The 27346-nt window shown below is 36.5% G+C and overlaps 1 protein-coding gene across 8 annotated transcripts in view; it reads right to left on the bottom strand.

Moving 5' to 3' along the window:
- Positions 1 to 3403: 3403 nt before the first annotated feature.
- NEK7 (NIMA related kinase 7) overlaps positions 3404 to 27346 on the bottom strand; it is a 127151-nt gene continuing 103208 nt past the window's right edge. For all 8 annotated transcript variants that reach the window (XM_037908000.2, XM_037908004.2, XM_037908002.2 and 5 more), the window contains 3 exons: positions 20053 to 20147; positions 14542 to 14655; positions 3404 to 7404 (listed from right to left, as the gene is read on the bottom strand). In XM_037908000.2, the coding sequence (XP_037763928.1) occupies positions 7294 to 7404; positions 14542 to 14655; positions 20053 to 20147 (320 nt within the window). In that variant the 3' untranslated portion in view covers positions 3404 to 7293. The remainder of the gene's footprint in view (positions 7405 to 14541; positions 14656 to 20052; positions 20148 to 27346) is intronic.

The raw sequence follows: 27346 nt of genomic DNA, 5'->3' as shown, positions 1-27346 counted from the left end.
GGTGAAGAGCAATAACACATTCTGTGCCCATTGCTCTCAGGCACTGCAGAATGCAGGAAAAGATGTGACTACTATTGAATAGTCAAAAGACAGATATTATAATTATTAGAAGTGACATACAGCACCATAAGTTTACAGAGTGTTTTACACTCTCTGCCCTGAAGAGCTTTCACTCTAAGTTAGACATGATAAATACAAGAGAAAAGAAGGGACAACAGTTCAGTTAAGTGAGAGGGCAGTGAATACTCAGGGAAACAGAAGAGGAAAGGGCAGGCTTTAAAAAGGAACTTGAAGGAAAGAGATCATTGGAGAAATGATTCTAGGCACAGGGAATTGCATAGTAGAAGGAGCAGGGATAACAGTGGGAGAAAGAAAACTGAAGCACTAACATCCTGCAAGATGCTGAAAATTCTGCCCTGATCGAACAAAGCACAGATGCACATTCTCATTTTAAGCACATGGGTAGTCCCACTGAAATCAAGACCCTAAAACAAGAATAATATAGCAAGCAAGAGGGTGTGTAGGAGAAAATAAGGTGGAACAAAATCATAAGGCTACATAGGGTAAAGATATTTAGAACAAAAAGCCTGAATTGGAAGCAGAAAGAACAATAAGACAAAAAGATGCAAGGAGATTTGGGGAGTTCTAGCCTTGTACTCTTAAAATGCCACCAATCCTGCAGAAAGGGAGGTTTTTACAGGAACCCAGTGGAATTCCCCCTTCAGAGCTGGAGAAAACGTGATGGTTCCAGGACTGTACTTCAGCTATGGCATTTTGGATAGATTGGCGGTAGGAGAAAGGAACCAAATCACATATAAAGACATTACAATAATCCAGACAAGAGATGATGAAGGCCTGGACAGGGTCTTCAAGTTTGGAAAGCGAGGGGAGAGTGGAGCATTATGTTACTGAAGAGGACAAGGTAATAGACTATTGGGCAGTGGGACAAGAGAAGAATCAAAGATGATAGCAAGGTTGTGGCCCTTGGAGACAGAAAGGGTAGTGCAGTTCTCAATAATGTTATGTAATATGTCACGGTTAGGAGGAAAGAAATTCAATTTTGGAATGAACAAGTTTGAGATAGTGGATGGACACCACAGAGATGTCAGGGAGTCTGCTTGAGATGCAGAACTGGAGAGAGATCAGGGGAGAGTGGTAGATTTTTCGGTCTCCCACATTGAAATGGTAAGTCAAAATCATGAAAATGGATAAACGGGGGGTGGGGAGGGAGAGCTAGAGACAAATATAAGATGCCCCCCCCCCCAAAAGATTTAAGGAAGAAACTGAATATAGAAAAGACTGGGAGAGCATTGGTGGTATAAGTCTCTAAGGGAGGAGAAATAAAGGTGTCCAGAAAACAATAAGGTAGAGCTAAGTGAAGAATGAATGAACTTGCAGTGGACAAAGTTAGTAAAGTCCTGACACGTTCTCCACAGGTGCTCAGAAGTGCAGAACCAGGAATGGAGGTAGTGAATGTGGGGAAGAGAAAGTCTGGGGAGTATATGGGCAGACAGAGTGGTGCAAGAAAGCACGCAAGTAGCCACATTTAGAAGAGAAGTTACAGATGAAAATAGACCACTAAGTCGACAGGAGGGAAGTCAAGGAGCGAAGGAGGTGGCTGAGAGCAGTAGAGCTGTCAGAAAGGTTAATAGACTTGTGATTACAAAAGGGGTCAGTGACAAAGTAGAGGAGACACAAAGACAGAGATGCTGAAAGAGAGCAGGTAGTGATCAGAGAGAAGGAATTCAGAAATGAGATCATAAAGAGAACAGAATTTAGTAAAGACAAGGTCACAGGAGTGATTGAGACAGTGAGAAAGTCTGTCCAAAGCTAAAAATCAAAGAAAGTGGTTAGACAAAGGAAGTAACACAGTGGAGTGAGACTGGTTATCAATATGAAAACAGAAATTTCCCAGGATGAGAGTAGAGACTGAGGAGTCAGGAAGGAAGAGAGCTTAGCAAAATCATGGAGAAACCAGGATTAGCCAGGGATGCAATAGATATTGGCCACTTGGAAGGATATAGGAGAGAAGAACTAGATGTAGTAGACTTCAAAACAAGCAGGGGTTAGAAGAGACAACAGGATGAAAGATGGAGTCTGGGGCCAACCTTCTGTGTTTGGAGAAGGGTGAGAGGAGAAGCAAAGTTGTCAGCAGAAAGCCATGTCTCACTGAGACCAAGGAGATGGAAAGAGTGGCAGATAATGATCACAGTGATATTTTCGGAGATTGTGCCAGACTTCAAGAGGAAGCAGGAGATATGAAGCCAAGGGGAATGCAGGGAGTGGTGGGGGGGGGGGAGTAGAATAATACTTGCAATAGTACCTCAGGGGTGAGCAGAAAAGTAAGGGAACAGGCAAAAGGAAAGGACATGGCTCAGGGAATGGCTCAGATTGAGGCTTGGGAGATCCATACTTATTGCATGTTCAAAAGCTATAATAAATAAAAAGTAAACCACTGTGAACAGCCAGTGTACCGTTATGTTCCCCACCCCCACATTTTTTGTTTTGTTTTGTTGTTTTTTAAATACAGGATCTCAGCTTTGCAGGGTGATTCTGGAAGCAAGGTTTGGGCAGCCACACATTTGGGCTCATTGACAAAGGAGTTTAGGAATATGAAACTTCCTTACTGATTAGATACAGGGATTACAAGTGGTTGGATTGGCCTAGGATACTGATTGTTATACGAAATTTACAACTAATGGAGAGATCAGTGATCTAAAATCCACCACCCAGAAGCCTATCTCCCAAACTAGCACCAGTCCCCACATTTCAAGAACGTACAGTCCCCTCACTCTCAAGGAGTTCCATCTATTTAATTTATCACAGAGAACATTAAGGGGCCATTTAATCACAGTGCATAAGTACCTATGTGGGGAACAGAATCTGATGATAGAGGGCTCTTTAATCTAGCAGACAAAGGTTTAACAAAATCCAGTGAGTGGAAGTTGAAACTAGACAAATTCAGACTAGAAATAAGGTGTGAAGTTTTAATTGAGAGAGTAATTAACCATTTGAACAATTTACCAAGGATCCTGGTGGATACTCCATCACTGGCCATTTTTAAATCAAGATTGGATGCTTTTCTGACAGATACACTCTAGTTCAACTAGTAAATTATGAGCCTTCCTGAATTCACTTCCAGAGCCTGCTAACCCAGTTCTGTAAATCACAGCGCTTTCCACTCAGCACCAAACTCAGTCCCCTTGCTTTTTTTCGCCTTGTCCGTAATCCAACAATACTTTGTAGCAACTAAAGTGGAGATTGGGGGAGTGGAGGGTTGCTGCAGAAAACCACACTGGGTACAGGCGGTACCACGACCTCCCCCACTTTCAAGCAGCTACCAAGACTTTTACCTTTTAGGGCTATCTGTATTATGTACATTAATGAAACACAAGCCTTCTCAGACACTTACTTTTTTTTAATACATCTGCCATATTTTGTAAAATTCCTATCCATTAAAAAGAAACACTTAAATGATCAGACTACCAATCTTATTAATATCTGAACAACTGAACTGTACAGAAAAGAAATAAAGCACACTAATTTGCAATACAGAACAGTGAAATATAAAGGTCTAATTGGTGTGTTGAATAAAGAGATGTTATTTGCATACACTGTACAGCAGTTACCATTTATTCAACCTGTGTGCACAAGCAGCCCATTGAAATCAATAGAACTCCATGAAGGCAGAAGGATCCACCCACATGCAGTAGCTTGCAGGATAGGGGCTTTAATGCCTTTTTATGATACATGTACTTATTTTTATGATTTTCAGATACACCCTCATTTAAAAATACTCTTTAAAAAGTATTAGCTAAAAGCATTACATTTGTGCAATCATGAACATGCCTGCTGTAATATTTTCTGCACTTCTGATATATGTTATAAAGATTTTTAAAACTTTCTCTTGCACCACTCAATAACTCTCATCTATAATCAATTACTGGCAGTAATAGATTATTCACAAGATATGTATATTACTAGATGTTACCTATCCACAACAGGAAAGGCTCCGAAAACTATCATGGAAGTGCTATGATTTTTACATTATATTTAATTTTTGTATGTTTTATTTATATTAGAATATTGTACAGCAAAGTAGTTTAAAAACCAAGAGCAGACTTCTCAGCAAGGGTGTTCAAAGAACAACTAAATACCGTATTTCACAAAGGAAGACAATATTACAGTATTATTGAAATATAAGGCAGAGAATAATTACACATTTTTGGTTATAATGTAATACTCATTTAAAAGGAAAAGCATTTAATGCAACCGGTAAAATAAATATCATGGTAAATGTTAACAATACCTACAGTATGTGGCAACTAGAATGGTGTTTTGTAATAGAAGCTATTTAAATGGTAAGGCATTCAAGAAATGGTTGTAATAATTTTACTATATTTATAATTCTCATACGCTGTCAGGCACTTTATTAAGGGATAGATTCTACAGTCTTTACTTACATGGTAGTTCTATGTATATACATTAAGTACTATTTAAGGTGAGTAAGTTGTTGAACCTGACCCTTAAACAGAGGTAAGCTTCATTTACCCTTTGTAAACTTTAATATATGCACTAGGCTGTCCAGCATTTTCATCTTCATTGGGTAATTGTTTGCAACACCTAAGATTTAACTGCATCATCTCTATCCCATTATTTTAATGCTTTTAAAATAAGAATTACTTATTTTACTCAACGTAAAGTTAAATCATCAATTTTTTTTTTAAAAAAAGCCTTAGCATTTTTTAGGTGTATTTTCTAACTCAACTATTCCCATAATTTTCTTACCATACAGCCTTCCAGAAATATTTTTTGCCTAAAATATTAGTTTCTTTAGGAAAAGTGATGTGCATATTTGACCTAAGTAGAGGTTAAAATAAACAGACTCTCTTATAGAAATAACTTTGCTGTGTACAATTTTTTCAATCTTTGTAAATGTTGTTTATCAGAAACGGAACAGATTAAAATAATGACTTGAATAATTTTGCATAGTAACAGCTATTGCTGATGGTCGAGCAAATACTACTCTGTTCCCTGTTTTAGTACAAACTATTTCATTTAATTTCAAATCTTATGGAACATAATAGTCACCAAGAACTAGTAAATTAATTGATATATTCAATGGAAGATCAGCGTAAAGGTTGCCAGACAGAGATAGGCAAGACGTGGGCCCAATCCTGCCAACATTTACAGATGGCTATTTTTACTCATCATAGTAGTCTCAATGCAGCCCCAAAAGATTACATTCAATACACACACAACAGCTAGATGAAAAACCAAGGATTCATCCTACAATAAAGCAGTTTTGTCACTAAATCAGAGCCCAGATTCTCAGCTGATTTAAATCAATGCAGCTACACCAGTTTCAAGCAGCTAAGGATCTGACCCAGATACATAAAAAAATACTACATTTTTAAAAACAAATAGGTTTCAATAGAATGTCATTTCTTAACATTTAAAAACTTTTCTATGTGTTGAAACTTGTCTATAAATCTATAGCTGGGTTCTTATTGTTTATGAATTATGTCAAATGAAATGAAGTGTCCGACCAAAGAAACAGAACTATTGCTGCACAGTGTTCATTTCACTGTCTATGCAAACTTGTTTAATAAAGGAAATGTGGAAAAACAACAGATATAAATGTTGAATGCATAGTGAACTTAATGTATACAGATCCAATATTTACATGTAAGTACTGAATTTTTACTTTTTCCTGACTTTTTCTATCAAAAAAGATTTAAACTAACTACATCTCAACAATAAAGCTGGTATCAATACAATTATCATTGTCAACCTCGCAGCAATGAAACACTTTGACAGCTTTATGTGTTTGTTTAAAAATATGGTCTTGAAATTCTGAGAAATTAGACCTCAATTTTTATCAGCATTTATAGGTACAATGTATTGGTGTGTACTTACTTTCACTTCCGAATAAAATAAATCCTTCATGCATACACAGTGACCAATATAAAGTGTAACCAACATATTTTGAACTTACTTTTGAACTCAGATAAAATATTGGTGAAATGATACCATTTTAAACGTATAATCAACAAATATACTGACTGCACAAATAAAGCAGCACTGATTTTTTTTTCTTTAAATACAAAAGTTAAAGTTATTTTTATAGCATATAAAACCATGTTTTTAGGGCCAATAAAATAAAAGATAGGGTAGATAACAAAATCAGGTATTTTATGAAACATATGTTTGTATAACAGTGCACAACTGTATTTTGTGCAATAGGCATTGGATTAAAAAAGTATTTTTAAAAGGAATTAAAAATATAGTAGTATAAGGTCATCCAAAGGATTTAAAAACAAAATCTAGAAACACCACCACAAACAGAAATCCCTAGGGAGTTGTAACTTAAGGCCCTCATCCTTCAAACAGGCCTGTTCAGACAGTCATGTGCCTGTGCAGAAAAACCCGATTTACCACAACAGGAAGCTGCAAGGGTTTTAGGATCTGACTGTGCACAGACCCACTGAAGTCAACGAAGTGCTGCACAGCTATGTTGGTCAAGCCATACAAATCAAATTGCAGGTATGGGGTTTAACCTGGCCAAACCAAACCCTTAAAGCCAATTTTCAGGGTTCATTTAAGCCACAACAACACAAAGAAAAGGGACAAGTTACAGAGATTTTTCAGTGTCTGACAATTTTGCCAAAAAACTTTTTTTCACATTTAACAGTTGCCATTTCAGCAAAACACCTAATCAGATGGTTTCCATCTTCATTTATCTTGAGAAGATAAACTGCGAACTACGAACAACTCAGTACAAAATACAAAAAATTCTCTTACAATTATTTCCCTAGTAGAACAAAAATTAAAATAAACTCATTAATTGTGTTGATTCATAACTTCCATAAGTTATAAAAAGTGAGAAAGATTCAAACATTTTGTTTCATGGTAATAAGCCTAATATCCATATTGTGCAAAACTGCAGTGCTATGATGTTTTAGAATTGAACTCCCAATTGAATGCAATTTTGTTATTAACAGGAAAATACATTTGAAATCACTATTTTTAAAGCTGTCAGGACCCACTATTTTCCATAGTATACTTTACATTTTAAATCTGTTTTTTTATTTACCATTAAACCTATATTTTTAACTACAAATTGGTAAAAAAAACACCTCAGGAAGCTTGTGTGTAAACTTGTTCACAATTTAAAGCACATCAGTCTGTTCTGAATAACTACATTTATGTAACAGATGAAAAAGGGGTGGGAAGATTTGCACAAAAATACTTGAAAATTTCTGGTTCTTTTCTTCATGATCTTTTGTCTATTTAGCTGCTTGCAGTGTGCGCATGCATACGTTTCGCTACGTCATAGACATAGGCTATGTCTGGTCGCCTCTCTGGATCCGGGTTGATGCATATGTTAACTAATTGTCGCAGCTAGAAAAAAAGGAAAACAATAATGTATAAGAAAGCCAATAAATAATACCAGTTGACAAGTGTTAGTAGTGCATTCTCAAGTTCCTAAATTAAGTAAGAGTGGCTGAAACTGTGGAAGTGTGGCAGGACTGCATTCAGATTTACTATATAAACCAGGTAATCATTTCACTTTTATGACATTTTATTGTACTTCCTCAGGGAAAGTGAATACCAGATTTAGGCCCCTATCCTGTGCACACATGAGTAACTTTATACATACATGTAGTCCTATTTTGAACTACTTGTATGAATTAAATAGTATGACGTGTGTGTGTTGTCTGAGGCCTTATATTCTAAAATGCTGAAATTGAATCACGGTATTGACTAGATCTATACAGAAAGTTTGTCATGAAATGAACACTTCAAAGGTCTCTACATTAGGCTCTATTCTTTTTTCTTATTGAATTAAGTGCACAACTTCCAGACAGAAACATACACAAGAATGCCTCTATCCGGGAGCACATACATCTCTATTATTAGACTACACATTATGTTCATGACAAGCCCCAGAGTCCATTGAGCCCCTCAGAGTCCATAAATTTAGAAACAGATGGCCTGGGATACAAGAGAAAGGCTACTGGAACTTCAAGGTACTCCCTGTTGCTATTTGGAAGGTGGAAAATGGTTAGGATTCTTCTCCCCTCCACAATTCCTTTCAGTGACATTAGATGGTATCCAGTCAGTCTAGTGACCTTTCAGATGGAGCAAATTTGTCATCTATTTCAAATTTTGCATATTCTCCAAGGCAGTGTGCACTCTGGAACCTGTTTCCCTAGAGACTGATAATTAGAATACTAGCCCTTACCAGCAATTACCAGATACAAAATTCCTGCTATACTTTTCTCCTAACAACTGTGTCAAACCCTTCTGAATCTCCTTACCACAGTCACAAATTTTTGATCCTCCCTGACATTTTGTCAAATCCTCCAAGGCATCCTTACCATCAAAAGTACTTCTATATAATATATGCAGGTACAATTACTGTAAAACTATAGTTGTGATTACTGCACCAAATACAGCCTTCTGGAACCTCTGCCAGGCACCAAGAACAGTGGCTCCTTTACCCTCATGATTATTCAAAGGAATAATAAACTGCATATTCAAATATGCTTTCATACAGCAATGGCACAATAAATGCACTGGCCACAAATCTCTTTAAAAAACCCAAAAAGGATGTTAAATTATATGAACTAAATGCACAGGAGTCAGAAAATTCAAGCAATAACTTAACAATATTGTACTTAATGTTTATATTTTCTGAGTTCTGGACACTTAAATTTTCAAACTTAACGTCACATCTATGTACGGTAATTTTTTTTTTCATTTGATGACACCTATACAGTATACAGAAAGTTAATTTCACTGACAAGAATTTCAATATTTTGTTAAATGCAAAATACTTTGGGGTGATACATTTAAGTTAGTGTTGAAAATGTAGTGGTCCATTTAAAGATTAGAGAGGATTTTTTTTTTTTTTTTAACAAAAATGTATTGCAGTAAATTTGGTAATAGACTCTTATAAATACACAGACACTTCAACTATACTAATCATGGGAACTTAAAAGAAATTGTACCGCTTCTCACAGCCAATATTCAGAGCTCTGTTCCATGAACAATTGGGCTAAATCATCAGGAATGCTGAGGTTCATAAAATATAAATCTATTTTTTAATCATAAAAAATTGCCTTTCTGCAATGCAAAAGATATAAGAAGAGAGTCTAAAATCCCACATGGAATAAATAGGAGGGACAGATCATGAGCAACAGGGCAGGGAGATCAGCAAATTAGCCAGGCCAAATGCAGAGCAGCTCAGCCAGCATACAAGACCAACCGGAAGAAAACTGCAAAGGAATTGAGCCCCGGGCCCTGCAAAAAGAACCCTGTAAGTAAACCCCATTTGTAAGAAAAATATAAGGATATCAAATGTAATCTCTTACAAAATATGGCCCTGATCCTGCAAAAATTTACAAATATGCTTAATTCACCCTGTGAGACATCAGTAGGACTTCTCATAGTGCATCAAGTCATGCCTAAGTCCTTGAAGGATTGGGGCATATATAGCTATGAGTAGGGGAATGAAAAACATCATGTTCTTTTATTCTTTTTCATTTAATATATGTCAAGTAGACTCACTATAGGAAACATAACAGAAGTTTGTCTTTAAGGGAGATTTAAATATGAAAGTGTAGGGAGCCTTGCTCAGGAAGGTCACTCTATCCTTCTTTCAAACTGCTCACTATGCATGGAGGTGTTTATCTCAGAAGCTGACGAAAGGATGGTAAATTTTGCCCCCTCAGATTCACAACCCCTGCCTGACTACGTGATATTTTTATTAATTTCTTAAGCAAGCTAAACTTCTATCTACCTGAAAGTGCATATTTCGGCCCCAGAATTTTGGTACAGTTATAATGACATCTTCCTGTGAAATTACTACTGTTAACACACCACATATTATATAATAGTACAAAGCTTCAGAAGTGGACATGGAGATTCACTCCTCAGGAGGACCAATATGGCACCACTGATCAGCTATGTTTTTAGCCCTAACCATCCTTTATAGCCTCAATTGTTTATAAGTATTTTCAAATATATGTGGAATGTGGTGTCCTGACTGTCCACCTTTTGCAATTTCATATCTCTGGATATATATACATTCATACATATATATTCATATATACATTTTTAAGTGTATAAAAGAATTGCCTTATTTCTAGAAAATGTTTGTAAGGAAGCTTCCTGAAAAGACCATGTCCCTTTTGTGCAAAGCTCCTTTGTATGTATTCCCCACATCCGAGTCAGAATACACCTGTGGCTACTGCAGTTTGGTTCGGAGAAATGCGAACCTTCAGAAATGGGATGGTAGCCCTGGGCCACCAACAAGTCAGTACATGTAGGAGTTATCTGTCCATTCAATATAGTCCACGTGTCCAGGCGCCTTGAGATCAATGATAAACTGTGGGCCCACTGAGATTGCTTTAATATGAAGCCATATTATGGATACCACAAAAAAAAACATACTTTGGGTCAAGAATCTGTATTTACAGCTTGATCCTTGCTCATAATTGCTGGATCTGACAAATCTTTTCTGACAGATCAAGAACCTGTCCTGGGCCAGAAAAGCTCAGAGTTGAGCTGTGTCTACTAGGGTTCATCTGTACTTTAAGAACAAACTGGGACTGTGGAGTCACCAGGGTTCATGACAAGTGCCCAACATCATGATGGTGGCACACACTGATTCTTGGAGTTCTTGCTCAGTGTCATCCTTGAATAACCAATCATGTGGAAAAAGTAAAATATTCATTCTCATCCTGCACAGGAAAAATGCTATGACCATGAAGCATTTTGTAAACACAGGAACATAAGAATTGTTATACCAACTTTTTGTGAAAGGAAAGGAGACAGAGTTGTCGCTAGACTGCCTGACACAGGATTCTGGCTTCTTTTCCCACCGCCAGGAGTATCTATTTCAATAATTAAGGGAAGCCTCTGTCAAGCCCTCTGGTTCTCATAAAACTAAGGATGAACAGCAGAGATTGACTAAACCCTAGGATTTTAATGTCAGAAGGCTATACTGAAGGGATAGCAATGTTGTCCTGTCAGGCACTGGATGGCCATCAGGCTCTGTGCTGAAGGCAGTTCATGGTTGTGACTGAGCTGAAGGGACCTCCTGTTGCATCTCCCCGCTGCATCCTTCTTTGGCTGATTATGCTGCTTAGCTTCCTCTGTGCACTTAGCACAGTGACTGCCTTTAGCCTGGAGCTTAGCCTGACAGGGAGCAGTAGCACATATTTTCTTAAGCTTTAACAGGTTTGTCAGCCACCAAATAAATAAATGTCCCTCAAGCCAGAAAAAAAAAAAAAAAAAAAAAAAAAAAGACTAAAACCTATGACAGGGAAGACCTTTGCACTGAAAACCTGAAATTTTGGTAAAGACTCCAGTTTTAAATTTGAAAAAATTGTTCTCGTTCAGAGCAGGAGCAATTCTTGCTGCCTACTCTGTCAGTGCAGGTAGGCAAACTAGCAGAGAATACTGCAACTCTGGATCTGCTGGCTTTTTTTCAGCTTAAATACTGCTTGGGCATCACTGAGGAGTGTATGGAATCCCTATCAGTTAGGATTGCTGGTCATGTACTCTTGACAAATCACAAAGGGACCTAAACCAGGATATAAAGTTCTTTGCCACTCCCCAACACACAAAGCAAGGCTTTGTGCTAGATGCTGTGGCCATGATTTTAACAATGGTTAGTGATTCTGGTTGTCCAACTGGAGGCACCATGAAGGATACTCACTTTCACAACAGACCCCACTGCCTGAAAAAATCAGACATCTTTAAGGTATTCCAACAGTTGGAAACCCCAAAATTGTGATACCCAAAGTTACTAGCCACCTGAAAATCTTGGTTTGTGATTCTACTTCTGGGGAACTATGTCACAACTTCTACTGCAATTTTATTGGTCAGCACTTTACAGCTATGAGAAATGTGGACAAAGATACAAAATTGAAAATCTACCAACATGTGTATCTTTGGATAACTTTCTATGAAGCTATGGTCTCAGAATACAGATGCTGTTCATTAAAATAAAAATCAGCCCTGCAATAAATTACTTAAATTTTAAATGTGAGTTTTATCACAGAACTAATTAAAATTAGTGTACAGGAAATGTATTTTAACATTCCTTACATTTTGTAACTAGTGTTTATACTCCTGTTTGAGAGTATGCACAAACAGGGGCATAAAGAATGTATTCCTTTATCAAATTAATTTTTACAGAACATCAGGCATTCAAGTGGGCTTCAGCAGTTCAGTAATCTCTAAACTTTACTGCTCAACTGAGTGCACTTCCAACCTGGATAAAGGTCTGAGGTCTAAATTTTCTAGTGCAGAAGAAAAGGACATCACTATAATCTGACATATAATACTTAGTCCGTTTGTTTCTTCTTCAGCAGTTCCAAGTCTGCACAGTATTTTCATTCATGATAAAAGCTACATTTTTAAGAAAAAAATAATTTACTAACATGGCAATTTTTCAAAGATTTTTATACTAGGCAAGATTCTTTATGTCACAATAGATCAAAGTAACATTATTACAGTCTCTTAATACTTTATATGTATTTCACTCCTTTTGTTAAGTAATTCTTTCCTATATTTATAAAGGGTATTGTAGCTCTTGCTCTTTTAGTTTGTCACAAAACAGTAGTACTCCAAATGATTTTAAAAACAACTGATTTATCCCGTGTGCGTGAGCACATCTATTTTGTAATGAGGAAAATATAACATGTTTTGCTTTGTATCGCTTTTCAAACTGGAAATTATACAGAGTAAGTAAAAGGTGGAATCTATTTCCCTTTCCCACTCTAAGACCTTCTATCTGGGCCAGACTTTGATATTTGCCCCTTGGCTGAGAATCCGCATATCCAACTTCACACTTAGCTGCAGTGAAGTAGCCCTGCAGGCAGGCCAACTTCAACGAACCACTAGTGGTATCATCATTAAAATCCTGCTGAAGGTCACCATGGTAACCGCCTGCTGAGGCTTCACTGCTGCACTCGGCATCTCCTAATCAGCTACCATGTGAAATGCAAATTCAGACAGTCTGAAAATTAGTCAAGAAGAATAGAGGATGAGGATGCCGATATGTGAAATATTCATGCGCTTCATAGAAAAAGGAAGACAGCATGAATGACACAACAAAGAACGGCCCCTGACATTTTTGCTATCATTTTGCATTACTGTTCACACCCTACTGTATTTCTAGATCTCCAGTTCTGAAGTTGGTTATATGAACTGCCATATTTGTGTCCTAAAAAAAATAATAATTAAAAATAGCCAATGTAAAACAATTAATTGGAAAGCCAGAGACGTACTGCATAAACTACATAACAGATAGATCACCATTACATCCTTCATAAAGGCATTCTAATTATCTTTTTTAAGTCCAATTTTATTCACAGAGGAAAAAAATTGTCCCCATAAATAAGACAAAACAAAAAGAAACCGGACAGCAATCTTTTATTAATAGTCCCTGTCTTTGAAAACAATAGATTCAAGGTGCAGAATTACAACTTCCATTCCTTAAGCAAAGTAGCACAAAGCTTTATGTTTATTAAAAATATTTCAGATGAAGTGTTTATATGCATTTTCAACACAATTTTAATTCATGGAGACTGAATAAAATTAGAACAAGTTGCTAATACCTCTTCTCTGGTTTGCAGCTTTTATCACTTTGCTCCATTTGTTTCAAAGTGGGAAAGTATTTCAATACTGAATTTCAGTACATTAACAAATACACATTTTTCTCATGTGAGATCATGATGGTTTAGAAAAAATATGTGAATTTATTTTGCCCTCTCCTTTTGCTTTCCTTTTATTTTACGACCTTTTAAAAACAAAACAAAACAAAACAAAACAAAATCTGGTGCACTGATGCTAGTGAAAAACTATTAGCATTGGTTTGAGCCAGCCATTGTGGGGGAATATTCTTGGTATGCTTCTCCAACCCTAACTTGAAAATCCCCGGTTACTATAGGCATTGGTCACTCTCTTTTGAAGAGTGTCAAATTGTGCGGTAAAATTTGTAATAGGGATAATTTGGGATCAGGTGGGGACCTAAACTCATTTTTACTAGCAACTTAATCCATGTTTATTGTCATCTAAATCTGCTAGTTCACCAATGTATTGTGCCACATAACCCCTATAACTGTGCTTTTAGAAACACATAATATAGATATAAGGTTCAATCCCATTACAGCATGCAGCACGTATCATGTATTCTGGAAAAGTCAACTGTCTCGATGGTACTTGTGAGTAATTTTTTTTTTTAATTCATTACATAATATAGAGAATGACTGACCCTTTGTGAACAGGTCAAAGAAATTAAGGAGGAAATAACATGCTCCTTTGAACCATTAAACCCAATCATTTTTAAAAGAATGCCAGAAACGTCATCATAGATGTTAACATTTAGGCAGGTCTAACACGGGTAAATACATGGGACAGATCCTTAGATGGGATAAACCAGCAAATCTCCATTGATTCCACTAGAATTATGACAGTTTGCATAAGCTGAAGATCTGGCTCATGGAAAGGAAAATTACTTACTTCTTCTGAATAGTGATCTGAAGGAAGAGGTGGATAGTCGCACTGTTCTATCTTCTTGCACAGAGAGTACAAGTTCATTTTGTCACCATAAAAGGGACTCTGCAGTGCAGCCATCTGTATAAAAAAAGTACATAGTTAAATGTATACTGATTTTTTTTAAAAGGAACATTTTGCTCGAAAATCTATTTTAATGGTAAGATTTCATACCAACTTTTGATTGACTGCTCTGCTTATAGCACTAATGCAATACTTCTAAAACTGTTAATATAAACCGGTGTGCTTACTTAACGGACCAATTTATGGTGCAATACTGTAATAATTGGTTTATACTCCATAATCTAGTGTAAGTAATATTGAGTTATTTGCCACAGTTTATGCTGTTAAGATATAAGGTCTCCCATGTCCCCAATGTAAAAGACAAAAACAAAACAAATACATTTCTTTCACAAGACCCGTTGAAAACAAACAATTACACATCCTATTTAATTGGAAAAAGTATATGGGCTAAAGCAACAATTAAATACTGGATAGCAGTAGCAGCTTTGGAACACCACTTAGATACCTTATTACAGTTAAAAATTAAGAAAATGCTATAGAATGTTATTTCATATACAACACATTGAAAAAAGACAGCAATCTTGAAAAAAAAAAGTAGTCTAAATTCTATGCGGAATGCCATATTCTAGTCAAAAAGCAGCTTGCAATGTATTAGAGATATATCCTGTAGCAGTAGCTCAAAGATTTTAAAAATCCTCAAGCTCCGGGCATCAGTGCAATTTTCATGTGCAACCAAGGAACATAAGCACCTTTTGGGGCGAACACTGTTAAAGAAATGAGCAACTTAAAAATGTCATTAGTGAACCTAACATTTATTTTAAGACAGTACTGTAACTTGACATTTAAAGCGCAGACAAATACTGTGGTTTGCGGGTTTACTAACTTAAAAATTCATTTAAAATCTTTGCATTCTGTTCAAAATCTTCTAAATCTTTGAACCGTAGCAGCACGAATGCTGTTCTGAGCACAATGCTGCCCCAAAGTCAGTCACCCTTTTCTACATGTGCTAATAAGTTTGATTTTGGAAGGACAATGTGTACATTCCCCAGACGTGCAGAGTGTGTGTGAAACACGCTAGTCCATGCTGTGCTACTCAGTGAGCTTCAGCAGGGACAGGACAAGCTGAAAATGGCTCTCATCTGTCTTATGGTCCTCCAGATATAACTTTAACTCTTTCATGGCCTAAGCACTGTTGATTACTGATATTATGGGGAACGAACATGAAAAGAAACATCAGAAAAAATTGATCTGATATACTTTCATTATATTTTATACAAAAGCTAATCTAGTTTTGTATATTAATTTCATATAAACCTGAAATAAAAATACTGTTTTTTAACACTTCCAAGACAAATGTAAGACTGCACCCAAGAAAAATAATTCTAGAAATGTACTACTCTTATAATGGTAATTTCTGGATTTACATGACAACATATTTTATCTTTAAAATAATGTTAAAAATGCAGGCTTAAAGAACAAAAATCAACCATAGAATCCATACACATACAGAAATTCTAAATAAATGCACAGATACTCATTTTTGTATACTAGGTGTTCATTAAAAAGTACTTTTGTTTGAATGCTGCAGTGTTAAAAAAAAATCCAAATGTCCCCTAAGGAGTTAAAACAGGAATACTATATTTTCATGCATCTCCTGCTTTGACAGATGAAAAATGTCAACTGTCCTGTTTTTATTTTCAAGCTTTTGCACTATTCATCTGGTTCATTAGTGCATCTCGCTGCTGCCCCTGACAGCTGCTCGCCCTCTCCTCCCAGCAGCTGAATTTTTCAGGCTAATTTGATCCTCCACACTGAGACGATCGCTAGAATGATTGACTTGCTCCCTGACCTCCAGGGTCTGACTTTCCTGATTAGTATTCTGGGGGTGGCTGAGGGACGAAAGCCCACTGTCTGTCTTCAGGGCTGGTGGCAGCTCTCTTTTTTTTTTGAACTGTAAGCCACCAACCTACAACCCTGTAAGGATGCAATTGCTGCGCTGAACAATAAAAGGAAATGTGTAAAACCTACTTTTCCATGTAAAGGTCCATGTAGCAAAAGCACAGCATCTTGATTTTAATTAGTAAAGTCTACTTTGTTGCATATCAATTAAAACTGCAGTGGTAGTGTTTTTGAGGTTTCAGGAATATTTGAAAGTCTAATTTTCAGAGTCTAAAAAACCTTAGTAGCTATGCAGTGTTAATATTTATAATAACAGTAAACCTATTAGTAGGATAGGATACAAAATAATATAATGCAATATTAACTAGAATCTAACTAATTTCCTACAATTTAAATATTAAAATCAAATCAAAACATAACTGAAAGGAGGTTTAACAGAATGTCAATTAGACCTTTATTGAGAGGTCATGAATGCCAGAATTTTCACCCAACTAAATTGGAGAAATTTCAAAAACTGTGTTAGCATTAACCATGAAATTAATACAATAAACACTTTAAAATGCAAATGATACACAAAACATCTATCACAGAGACAGAGGGAACGAGATTTAGTTACCTTTAAGACTGTATGGCTTTATTTTGATGAGTGATTTAATTAGCACATGCAACAAGCCTAAAAGTGGGTCAACACCCCTTATAAAAGAAGGAAAACTGCAGAACTTAAAAGATAGCATGCAACAGTTATTAAACTCTTTTTAGGTCTCTGAGTCTCCTGTTTTATCTTGTAGAACCAACAACTAAATGGATTTGATTTGGGGAAATCTGCTTAGAGGGAAAACTGCATTGATACTCAAATTCGAGAAAGCCAATTATTAGTCCATAACTTGAAAGAATCTCAAGACCTTCCGCCATTCTCCTCCCCTCCCCACACCATACACACCCCTTCGAAAACAATGAACAAAAATAAGAATTATTTACATGTACTAACATGCATTTACAATGCTTAATATTTCAATGATACATGCAAAGGATCAGCAAAAAAGCAATATCTATCATGTTGCAGAATTAACAATAAAGTAAATAAAGCCTCAAAAGCCTAACAATTAGAAATATATTTTGAAGATTTTTTGATTTAGTGCAATTATATAATACATTTGAATATAGGAAATAATATAACTGTTCTGTTCTCTAAAGGTCATATTTAAGTACCATCCAGGTAAAACTTTTCAAGCTACTGAAAATAATTTATTGCCATATGGAAATTCTAAAAATCATCTGAGGAAAAATATTCAAGTAGGTATTTATTTGGTCATAAAAGATGGCGATACAGATGCTGTTTCTGTAAGACATGCCCTGCTGTCTATTCTATTAAGTTCTTCTAAAATTACTTCGAAGTAATTACTTCAAAGTAGCCCCCCCAAAAAATAAATACTCCAAATTCACACACTGTATTTAATATACTGTACACAATACCAAAATGACAAGCTCAGAAAATAATTCTTGTGAACTGCAAGTCATGCTTCTTCCTATCTGATAATTTTAGATTTTTTTCTAGATTATAAATTAACTGTAAAAACACATGAAATATTTTATGCACTAACTGCTTACTGAATGTTTCATTTATTGTTTCCATGTAAACACAGTCCCAAGTTTAAAAAAAAACAAACCAACAATTAATGACATCAAAATCAAGACATTCTCCTCAAGGCCCTCATTCTGAAATGAGATTAATGTTTCTATTTGTTCTTGTGTGAATCCCATCCATTTCAAAAATGGAACAATGTAAGAGCACAGATATCGGTGCTAGGGGATCCCCGTGCAGAATCAAGTCCCAAATTAGGGCCAATCCTACAAACATTTGCTACCAGATGTAGTACTTACTACTGTGAATAGTCCCCATCACTGACAGTAACAACTGCGTGCAGAATTGCAAGTTCTTTGGGGCAGAAATATAATTTGCATATATAAAGATATCCACATTTATGGCACTGTTTTAATGAGAGAGAGAGAGAGTGTGTGTGTGAGTGTGTGTAAGATACTTAATATAAAAAACTGAAGGCAATTCACCCTTATGTGGTATAGGCTGTTAGGGCTGCCTGAAACCACCCACCTTATTAGCTGGTGCTGATCTTCCTGGAAAATGTTAAGTGAATTTTGCTGACTCAGGGTATGCGTACACAATAGTTAGACATCCGCAGGTGCCTCATGCCAGCTGACTCAAGAGGGGCTGCTTAACTGCAGTTTAGATGTTCCGGCTGAGGTAGCAGCCTGAACTCTGGGACCCTCCCACCTCACAGGGTCATAAAGCCCAGGCTCCAGCTCAAGCCCAAACATCAACTCTGCAAATAAACAGTGTGCAGCCCAAGCCCTGCAAACCCGAGTCAGCTGGCATGGGCCAGCCGCGGGTTTTTAATTGAAGTGCAGACATACCCTCAATGGAGCAGATGACTTATTACCTCACTTGGATATATATAGAGAGAATTTAAGTGTGGGTAAAGGAATCCAAAGGGAGAAACCCTAGATGCCACTATGCCTAGAAAGAAGTATTTAGCTGAACTTTGTTCTTTTATTGTTCATTTCTTTATCAATAAAGCTGAACTCCAAGAAGGGGGTGACTTCGGACTTCAAACAGATATCACTGTGTTACATAGCGGGAAAGGTACCTGTTCAAAATATTATTTAACACAAGTTTATATTCTGTAGATCTGTAAAAAGATAGCTACATCCTCATATTTTGTAGTGTAATTTAGGGGCCAATCTTGCATGCCTTTCTTAAGGCAAAACTCATTAATTTTGTAGGAAGTTTGCCATACGTCTACTTTTTCATTGCTTAATGTTAGATACAGGTATGTATACATAATCTCTACAATATAGACATAGATTAGGTTAACAAAATGTATCAGAGTTCCGTAATTGCAAGCAAAGAAAACTGAAGATAAGCCAATCTTTTTTTAACTGCTGCTTCAAAAGCTATGCTCATAAAAATTAAACCAAGAAGTGATGAATATGTGTGCACTGTAGTCTCATTTTTTTATTGTTAGTCAGATTTCAGATAACCGCAAACAAATGAAACTTGAGTTAAAAAATATACTTCAATTGTTTTTAATTAACCACATACTCTCAATCAGTTCTATTACATATGCTGAATGCATATATGCATTGTTTTCATAGTTATATTTTGTTAAAGCCAGTTAAAACATTTAGAGAAATTTAGAAAAAAAAATATGCTTTACATTAGACATTCAAGACTATGATCCTTACCGAACTAAGCCTAAAATCTTCAACAAATTACTATCAATGTCTTTTTAGAAAGTTCACTGAAAGGCAAGTCTTGATCAGGTCAATCATAACATTTTGAAATTACTGAAAAGCTCACATAGCTAAATATAAAAATAATGCCATCTACACTTATATTTGGCTTAAAAGCAGCTTCTCACTAAATGGCTATCTCGTTAAGAAGCAAAATATAGAGATGAATCCTAGAACAGATACTGATACATCTAATAATCCAAAAGCACATCAATGTATTAAGCTTACTGGATTTATCAATGTTACCTCATATAGCAGACAGCCTAGAGACCAGATGTCAGATTTGAAGTTGTATCCATTTTCATGTATTCTCTCTGGAGACATGTAATAAGGCGTACCCACTGCAATAAACGCAGAAGTATTTTTAAATGAAAAATATTGCTATCCTGAAATCTATACCATTGTAAATACTGTAATATTTAGGGTGCAAAAGTATTCTTATCCTATATATAGATCATGCATGATAATAAATATAAAGTCATGCATAACAATAAAATACAATTTTTTTAATGTGAAGATGCATATGTAGCAGTTGAAATCACACATACAAACATACATGTATAAACATATTAGCTCTGAAAATGTTACTATTTTAAAGAAGATGTTTTATTTTGAATTATCACTAATTTTTCTGTAATCGAAAAAAAACAGTAAAACACTTTTAAAGTGGTTTTTGTTTTTTGTTTGAAGCAATGAAAAAAATTCCAAACTGAACTCTCTGAAAAGAGATTTAGAAGAATTCTCTAAAACTTTAAATCTTCAATAAATTATTTCTTCTTTTTAAAAATATTTTAAAGCTCAATGTTGACCGATGGGTATTAACCAAAAACAAAGTTGCAAAAAAATAAAGCCAGTGGAAATTTCTGGTTTATCAACTTATTCCTAACTTTATTCTCAACTCCGCTGCAATTTTTTTTTTTTTTTGGAACAACAGTAAATTAATAAATTCAAACTTTGACAACTGAAGACAAAGACATTCACTCATTTTTTATTTGAATTTTGTTGGGAATGGCCAAGTAGTTATTCTTGGTAAGCAATGTGTACTGAATAGGAATGAGCTGAATCTAATAAATACTGAATTTACTTTAAGCTAAATATCTTATAAATTAGAAGAATACTTAGATCAGTACATTAACTAACAAATGGCAACATTAGTTTTTTAAAAACTAAAAGATTACAATCCCATTCCGTTTTATTGAGTCTAAATCCTTAAAAAAAATAATTCTCATTTACTTTTGCCTTTCAGAACTAGAGGTTGAGATAAATTCTCTGTATGAATTTTGGCAGCAGAGCAGATATCACAAGTTTGGATAACCAAGATTTGCCTTTATATTTAAAAGGCAAGATGTTTTGCTTCTATAGAAAAAGCCATTTGATCCATATTTTTGTTTAATTATTCCCAGAAGTGTGCTTTTTTGTTTTGTTGTTCTCATCATAATGTACTACGTATTTGGTAAGGGCTGAGGATTCACCAATGTATTATCACACTTTTTCAGTAACAGAGTAAGATATTTCTAGGATTTCCAAGGGTGAAAATTCTAATTCTCAAAATTAGAGATATTGGTACCATATCATCACAGTCAGCCCATGCCTGCTGGTAATTTATAGTTTTGTCTAGGATGGAAATTTAACTTTGGGAACAGCACTGATAACTACACTCTAGATCAATGGAGGCTCAGAACAAAATCTTTTCTTGGATATGCAGAGACATGTGGGTCCTATATTGTATCACAAGGAGGATTTGGTCCTGCAATTGTTTAAAAAGAGACATCCTCACTTTCCGGAAAAGGAGGGCATCAGCTCAAACTCCACAAATTATCTCTCAGCATTGGCCTGAGTGCAGAATCATCACAATTGTGAATCAAGAGTTTAAAGAAAGGTGGGTTGGGGTAGAAAAGAGCATCTCAAAATGACAGATTACTGAGAGAAAACCGTCCATCCTCTCAGGACGTTTATATTTACTCACAACCAAGGACGGTCAAGAAGGGATGGTCTCTTTCATATGAATGGGAGGGCTGATGGTGGGGGGGAAGTTTTACAAACACCAAATTCAATAACACAGCCAGAAGAATAAGTAGAAGGAAAAAGAATGGTTTATTTAAACTGTTAGACTGTTATTCCACCCTAACTTCCCAAGAACAATATTTTTACAGTATGTAAGTTTAATGATGGTATTCTGACAACCTAAGTACTGCATATGACATAATGCCATCTATACTTACAGATGGCTTATGCGTTTGACATTGTTTTTTATTCCAACATACCATGTAAATTTGCCAATTTAAAAGAAGCGGTGAGAAAAGGAAACTAAAAATTATAATTACACAACAATTTGGCTTGATATACCACAGCACATTTCATACTTTTATTATCCTTTTTGTACAACTGTTAAATTGTATCTGAACTCAAGATTTCCAGAGAAAACAATGCCTTCAAAACTTTCACTCTTTGCACCTATTAATAAATATCATGATTTAGTGTTCTGATGCACTTTCTGTTGGCACAACTCATTTAACAATGAAAAACAAGTTTAATAGTAATCTGGCTCTTAACAGGTTACAGATCTACAGCTTTTGTTGCTCTAACACATAAAACAAGTAACTGGCAGTGAGAAATGTGCCAGAAAGAGGCTTCACAGAATCCGCAGGGGGCAGCTGAAAACACTGAGGTTTGAAGGTTCATAGTTTACCAAAAGCAAAGGTAATTTTAACCAGTAGCTCTGGGAAATCTGCTGATACATTAGAGGTTTGATATGAGTGTGAAAGATTGATGATAGGGAAAAAGAAGAACAAATGCTAGCATTTTACAGAGTTTAGCCTAGTATAACACTTTAACTGCAATACAAACTGAAGCCTCCAATGACCGAGAAGTGAAACAAAGCCAAGATATTATTATAGTATAAATTCTTCCTCACTGAATTCTCAGAAACCACCTAAAGATGTCGAAAATAGTTATATCCCTTTAAAATCAGCTTGTAGCATGACACAAACAGAAAACAGATACATTATTTTGATACTTTAAACACTAAAGGCATTAGCATATTCTAAAACATAAGAATACTGAGATTCTTCTAGTGTAATGCTAGTAAACAAATAATAGATTTAATTAAAACATGTTATTTTCCTAAATCATTGTTTTTGTATTTAAAAGATGTTTTCATCAAGAATAACACTACGAAGAAACATTACTTTCTTCACCAACAGAAAGAGGGAGTGGGATGCTAGAAAAGAAAGATCTAATACATAAAGTAGATCAATATTTGAAAAATTATAAAATCCGTAAGTTTACTGCTCTATTTAGTTAACGCAGCTTTAAAATTGGGAAATTCTTTTTAGTAAGGTCTATTGCTATTAAATAATAATGGAATGGCTGATATTGGACTCAATTAATGAAGAATTAAGAGGGTAATATAATGCCCATGAACATGGATTTCTGGGAAACAGATTTGTCAAACTAATTCGATATTTATTTTTGATAAGATCGTCAGTTTGGCTGATAAAGGTAATAGATTTCTATAAGGAATTTGACTTCATTCCATACTACATTTTGACACACACAAAAAAGATTAAAAACTCGATAACTGAAAGGTCTCAAAGCATAACTGTAAACAGAGAATCATCATTAAGTGGATGTGTTTCTTCTGGCATCCCACAATATCAGATCTTGACCCTACGCTATTTAACATTTTTGTCAATGAACTAGAAGCTAACAAAAGTATTACTGATAATGTTTGTAGAGGACATAAAGACTGGGGTAGTGGTAAATAGTGACGATGATAGGTGACTGGCGCAGAGCAATCTGGATCACTTGCAAAGCTGGGCTCAACTAAACAATATAGATTTAAACACAGCCAAATGTAAACTCATACATCTAGGAACAAAGACTGTAGGTCATGCTTACAGGATGAGGGATTCTATCCTGGGAAGCAGTACCTGAAAACAATTTGAGGGTTATGGTGGCTAATCAGCTGAGCTTGAGCTCCAAACCCTGATGCTCTGTCCAAAAGGGCTAAAGAAATTCTTGGATGCATAAATGGGAATTTTGAGTAGGAGTAGACAGGTTATTTTACCTCTGTATTTGATTCTGGTGCAATCGCTACTGAATAGTGTGTCCAGTTCTGCTGTGCACAACTCATAAAGGATGTTGTAAAACCGAAAAGGCTTCAGAGAAGAGCCATGAGAATAATTAGAGGATTGGAAAACATGTATTATAACAACAGACTCAGGGAACTCAATCTATTTAGCTTATTAAAAGAGAAGATTAAGGAGTGACAATTAAAGTCCGTAAATACATACGTGGGGAACAGAAATCTGGTAATAGAGGGCACTTCAATTTAGCAGACAGAAGTATAACACGATCTAATGACTGGAAGTTGAAGCTAGACAAATTCAGACTGGGAAAAAGGCACCATTTTTAAAAAATGAGGGAAATTAACAAATGGAACAATTTCTATATACTCTATTCAGCTGGCTGAACCTGAACCTGAGTAAGACAGAGATAATGCTGGAGGGAAGAGGATAGCATTTTAAAATTTTGCAACCATGGTTCCGTCTCCTTTGGTTGAAGAGACACACCCACAACTGGTCAATTCAGACCATGGTTTAGGACTTTTTTTTTTTTTTTTTTGATTCCTCACGGACACTGAGCTCTCACACAGCAGCATCTGTAATTAACACTTTCCATCATCTCTAGTTGGCTGTAAGACTCCATCCCACCAGATGATGACTTGGCCTCAGTTATTCACTCCATCTCTCAATTGGACTACAGCAACATGATATGCCTGTGCAACTTACAAAACTAACTAGAACAGAAAGCAGCAGTGCTTCTCCTCAGCAACAAAGGCAACCATACGCACATCAAATGAGTCCTTCACTCCATACAATGGCTTCCCAAAGTATTTCAAATCAAGTTCAAGGTTGCAGTTATTATTATCTGTATATTATCACAGCACTTATGAGCCCTAGCCATGGACCAGTACCCCACTGTGCTAAGCGCTGTACAAACAGAACAAAAAGATGGTCCCTCCCACAAGGAGCTGACAATCTAAGTATAAGACAAGAGGCAGCAGATGGCTAGAGACAGACAGATGGAGGAGTACCAGGAAACAATGATATAATGTTAGTCACCATGATAGACAGAGCTCTCAGCACACCAGAGGCTTAATCATTATCAAGACTTTTGTAGGCATCATGGCAAAGGAGCACTTAAGGAAGGATTTGTAGGAGGATAACAAGGTAGCTTTGAGGATGTTAACTAGGAGATCCTCCCAAGTATCAGAGCAGTAAGGGAGAAAGCACAATGAATCTTGTTTGAAAATTTAACAAGATAGTGATGGAGGCTGGCATCATGGGCCAGTTGGAGGCAGGAGTTGATATCTCAGTAACAAGTAAGAGATGGTAGGTCAGGTGAGGACAAGCCACGAGGGCTCTGAAAGAGATAATTAGCTTATGTTTCATGTGATACAGAAGGTGGAGCTAATGAAGGAATGCAAAAAGAGGGGTGACAAAGTGACAGGTTAGAAAAAGGATCTTTGCAGTTGTATTCTGTATGGATATAAGCAGGGCAAGATTGTTTTGTCAAGGCCAAAGAGAAGGATACTGCAGTAATCAAGATGCAAGATAATGAGATCCTGGATGAAAGAATTTTAGCTGCGTGGATGGTAGGAAAGGCTGTTTATCTTAGATATTCAGACAAAATCTGTAAGTTTAGACATAGCCTGGATGTGACGATATACAGAGAGGTGTTGAAGGTGACACCTAAGTTATTGGCCTGAGTGACAGGTGGGAAGGTGGTACTGTCCAAAGTGATCAAGAAAAGAGGTAGTAGGGAGGGTTGGTTGGGAGGTAGGCGAGATTAAAAGCTTTCTTTTAGTCATATATAGCTTGAGCTGACAGCTAGACTGCCACAAGATGTGAGAGACAGGCTGAGATTTTAGTTTGGTAAGAAGGAGAGAGGTCTGGGTAGAGACGGTAGTTGAATTTGTATTTGCAGATGAGATTACCCAGAGATAAGATGTAGAGGGAGAAGAGAAGACCAAGAATAGAGCCCTGTAGAGCCCTGACAGAAAGTTGGGGGAGAGGAGAAGGAGAAGGATCCTGCAAAGGATATGCTGAAGGAGCAATTAGAGAGGTAGGAGAACCACCAGGAAAGGACAGAGTCAGAGAAGCCAAGAGAGGCCAATATTTCAAGAGAAGAGCACAAGTGAAAGAGTCAAAGGTGGCTGACAGGTCAAGGAAAATAAGGATGGAGTGGTGGTTTTAAGATTTGGCTACAAAGAGGATGAGAGAACAAAACATGTGACAGGTGTTAGTCACTTTCCTTAATAAATACACTACTAGAAGATGGTCAGATACTACAGTGATGAGTGTGGTATAAGAATCTACGGAGAACAAAATGGCATAGACTAGGTATACTAGAACCCCATGATCCCTCCTGGACTTTATGAATCTATTGGATTGGTTGGCATTTGTGCTCTCAAAATAGCACTGAGTCTTTTGCCTGAGTTGAACGTGTGTACTCTGTACATCAAAGATTAGCATCACATTTTTTATTTTATTTTGCTAAACATTTAAAGTAGTTCAAAATTGCTCCTCCTCAGAATGAGGTGAATTCAAAGCACTGCCAGTCACTAGCCTCATCCATAAACTGAGATAGTTAGTTCTGCCAAATTATGGGCTAGTTTGAAGTATCATATGCATGCATGCCATCTGGCCCTGCCCACATCAGAAAGGGATGTGTGCATGCCTTCACTGCAGCATTGTCTTCCCAACTCCTGGACTCACAGAGGATCCATCATAGAGCCAGAGAGCAATATGTAAGGAGGAGGAGCAGGGTCAAGGGTAGCTGCATTATCTTGTCTATGGCCCATGTTCATTTTGCATAACCATCCAGATGTAGGTTGGAACCCTGACAGCATAGCTCCATTGGCACTATGATGCCATGGAGATGAAAGTCAGGGGGTGCTTGAGCCAATGTGGCATCACTAGAAAATGCAGATGGCCCTGTGCTTTCAGTGCATCTAGGGCGCTTTGCAGGGTTTGGGGGCCTTTCTGACCTTCCTCCCTGCCCCCAGAAAGCACTCTCTGGCCATGTATGTGGAGGTTGTGAGATACTCCGCTGCCTAGCAGGAACAAAGCAGCAACCTAGCAAAGTTTCACTGAAGAAGTGAAGTGCTCTATTGCTTTTCTATTGAATTCTAATCTACATTCCTGAACTCTACAGCTACCACTAACACCATTAGTAGATTTAACTTAGAAGTGTAGGCAAAGGGAATAGTCACATATATAAATCTGATTTGGAACTACAACATAACTACAGGCTGGCGCCCGTAGAGCCATGTACTGGCATGCTGAGAACGAAAACTCAGGCTGATCCTTGCTTCTAATAAAGGCCATATGGTGTGCTATGGAGGAAAGGCATTCAGCCCTGAAAAGGTTGGTGGAAAGAAAAAAATGAGGGAAGTCTATCCTATATTGTTCTGAAATACCCTTCTAACCAACCCAGGTGCAGTGCATTCTAACTTCAGTGGGTATTATGACCA

Source organism: Chelonia mydas, chromosome 8, assembly GCF_015237465.2.
Source record: "Chelonia mydas isolate rCheMyd1 chromosome 8, rCheMyd1.pri.v2, whole genome shotgun sequence".
NCBI lineage: Eukaryota > Metazoa > Chordata > Testudines > Cheloniidae > Chelonia > Chelonia mydas.
This window is presented reverse-complemented; position numbering and strand designations above follow the sequence as displayed.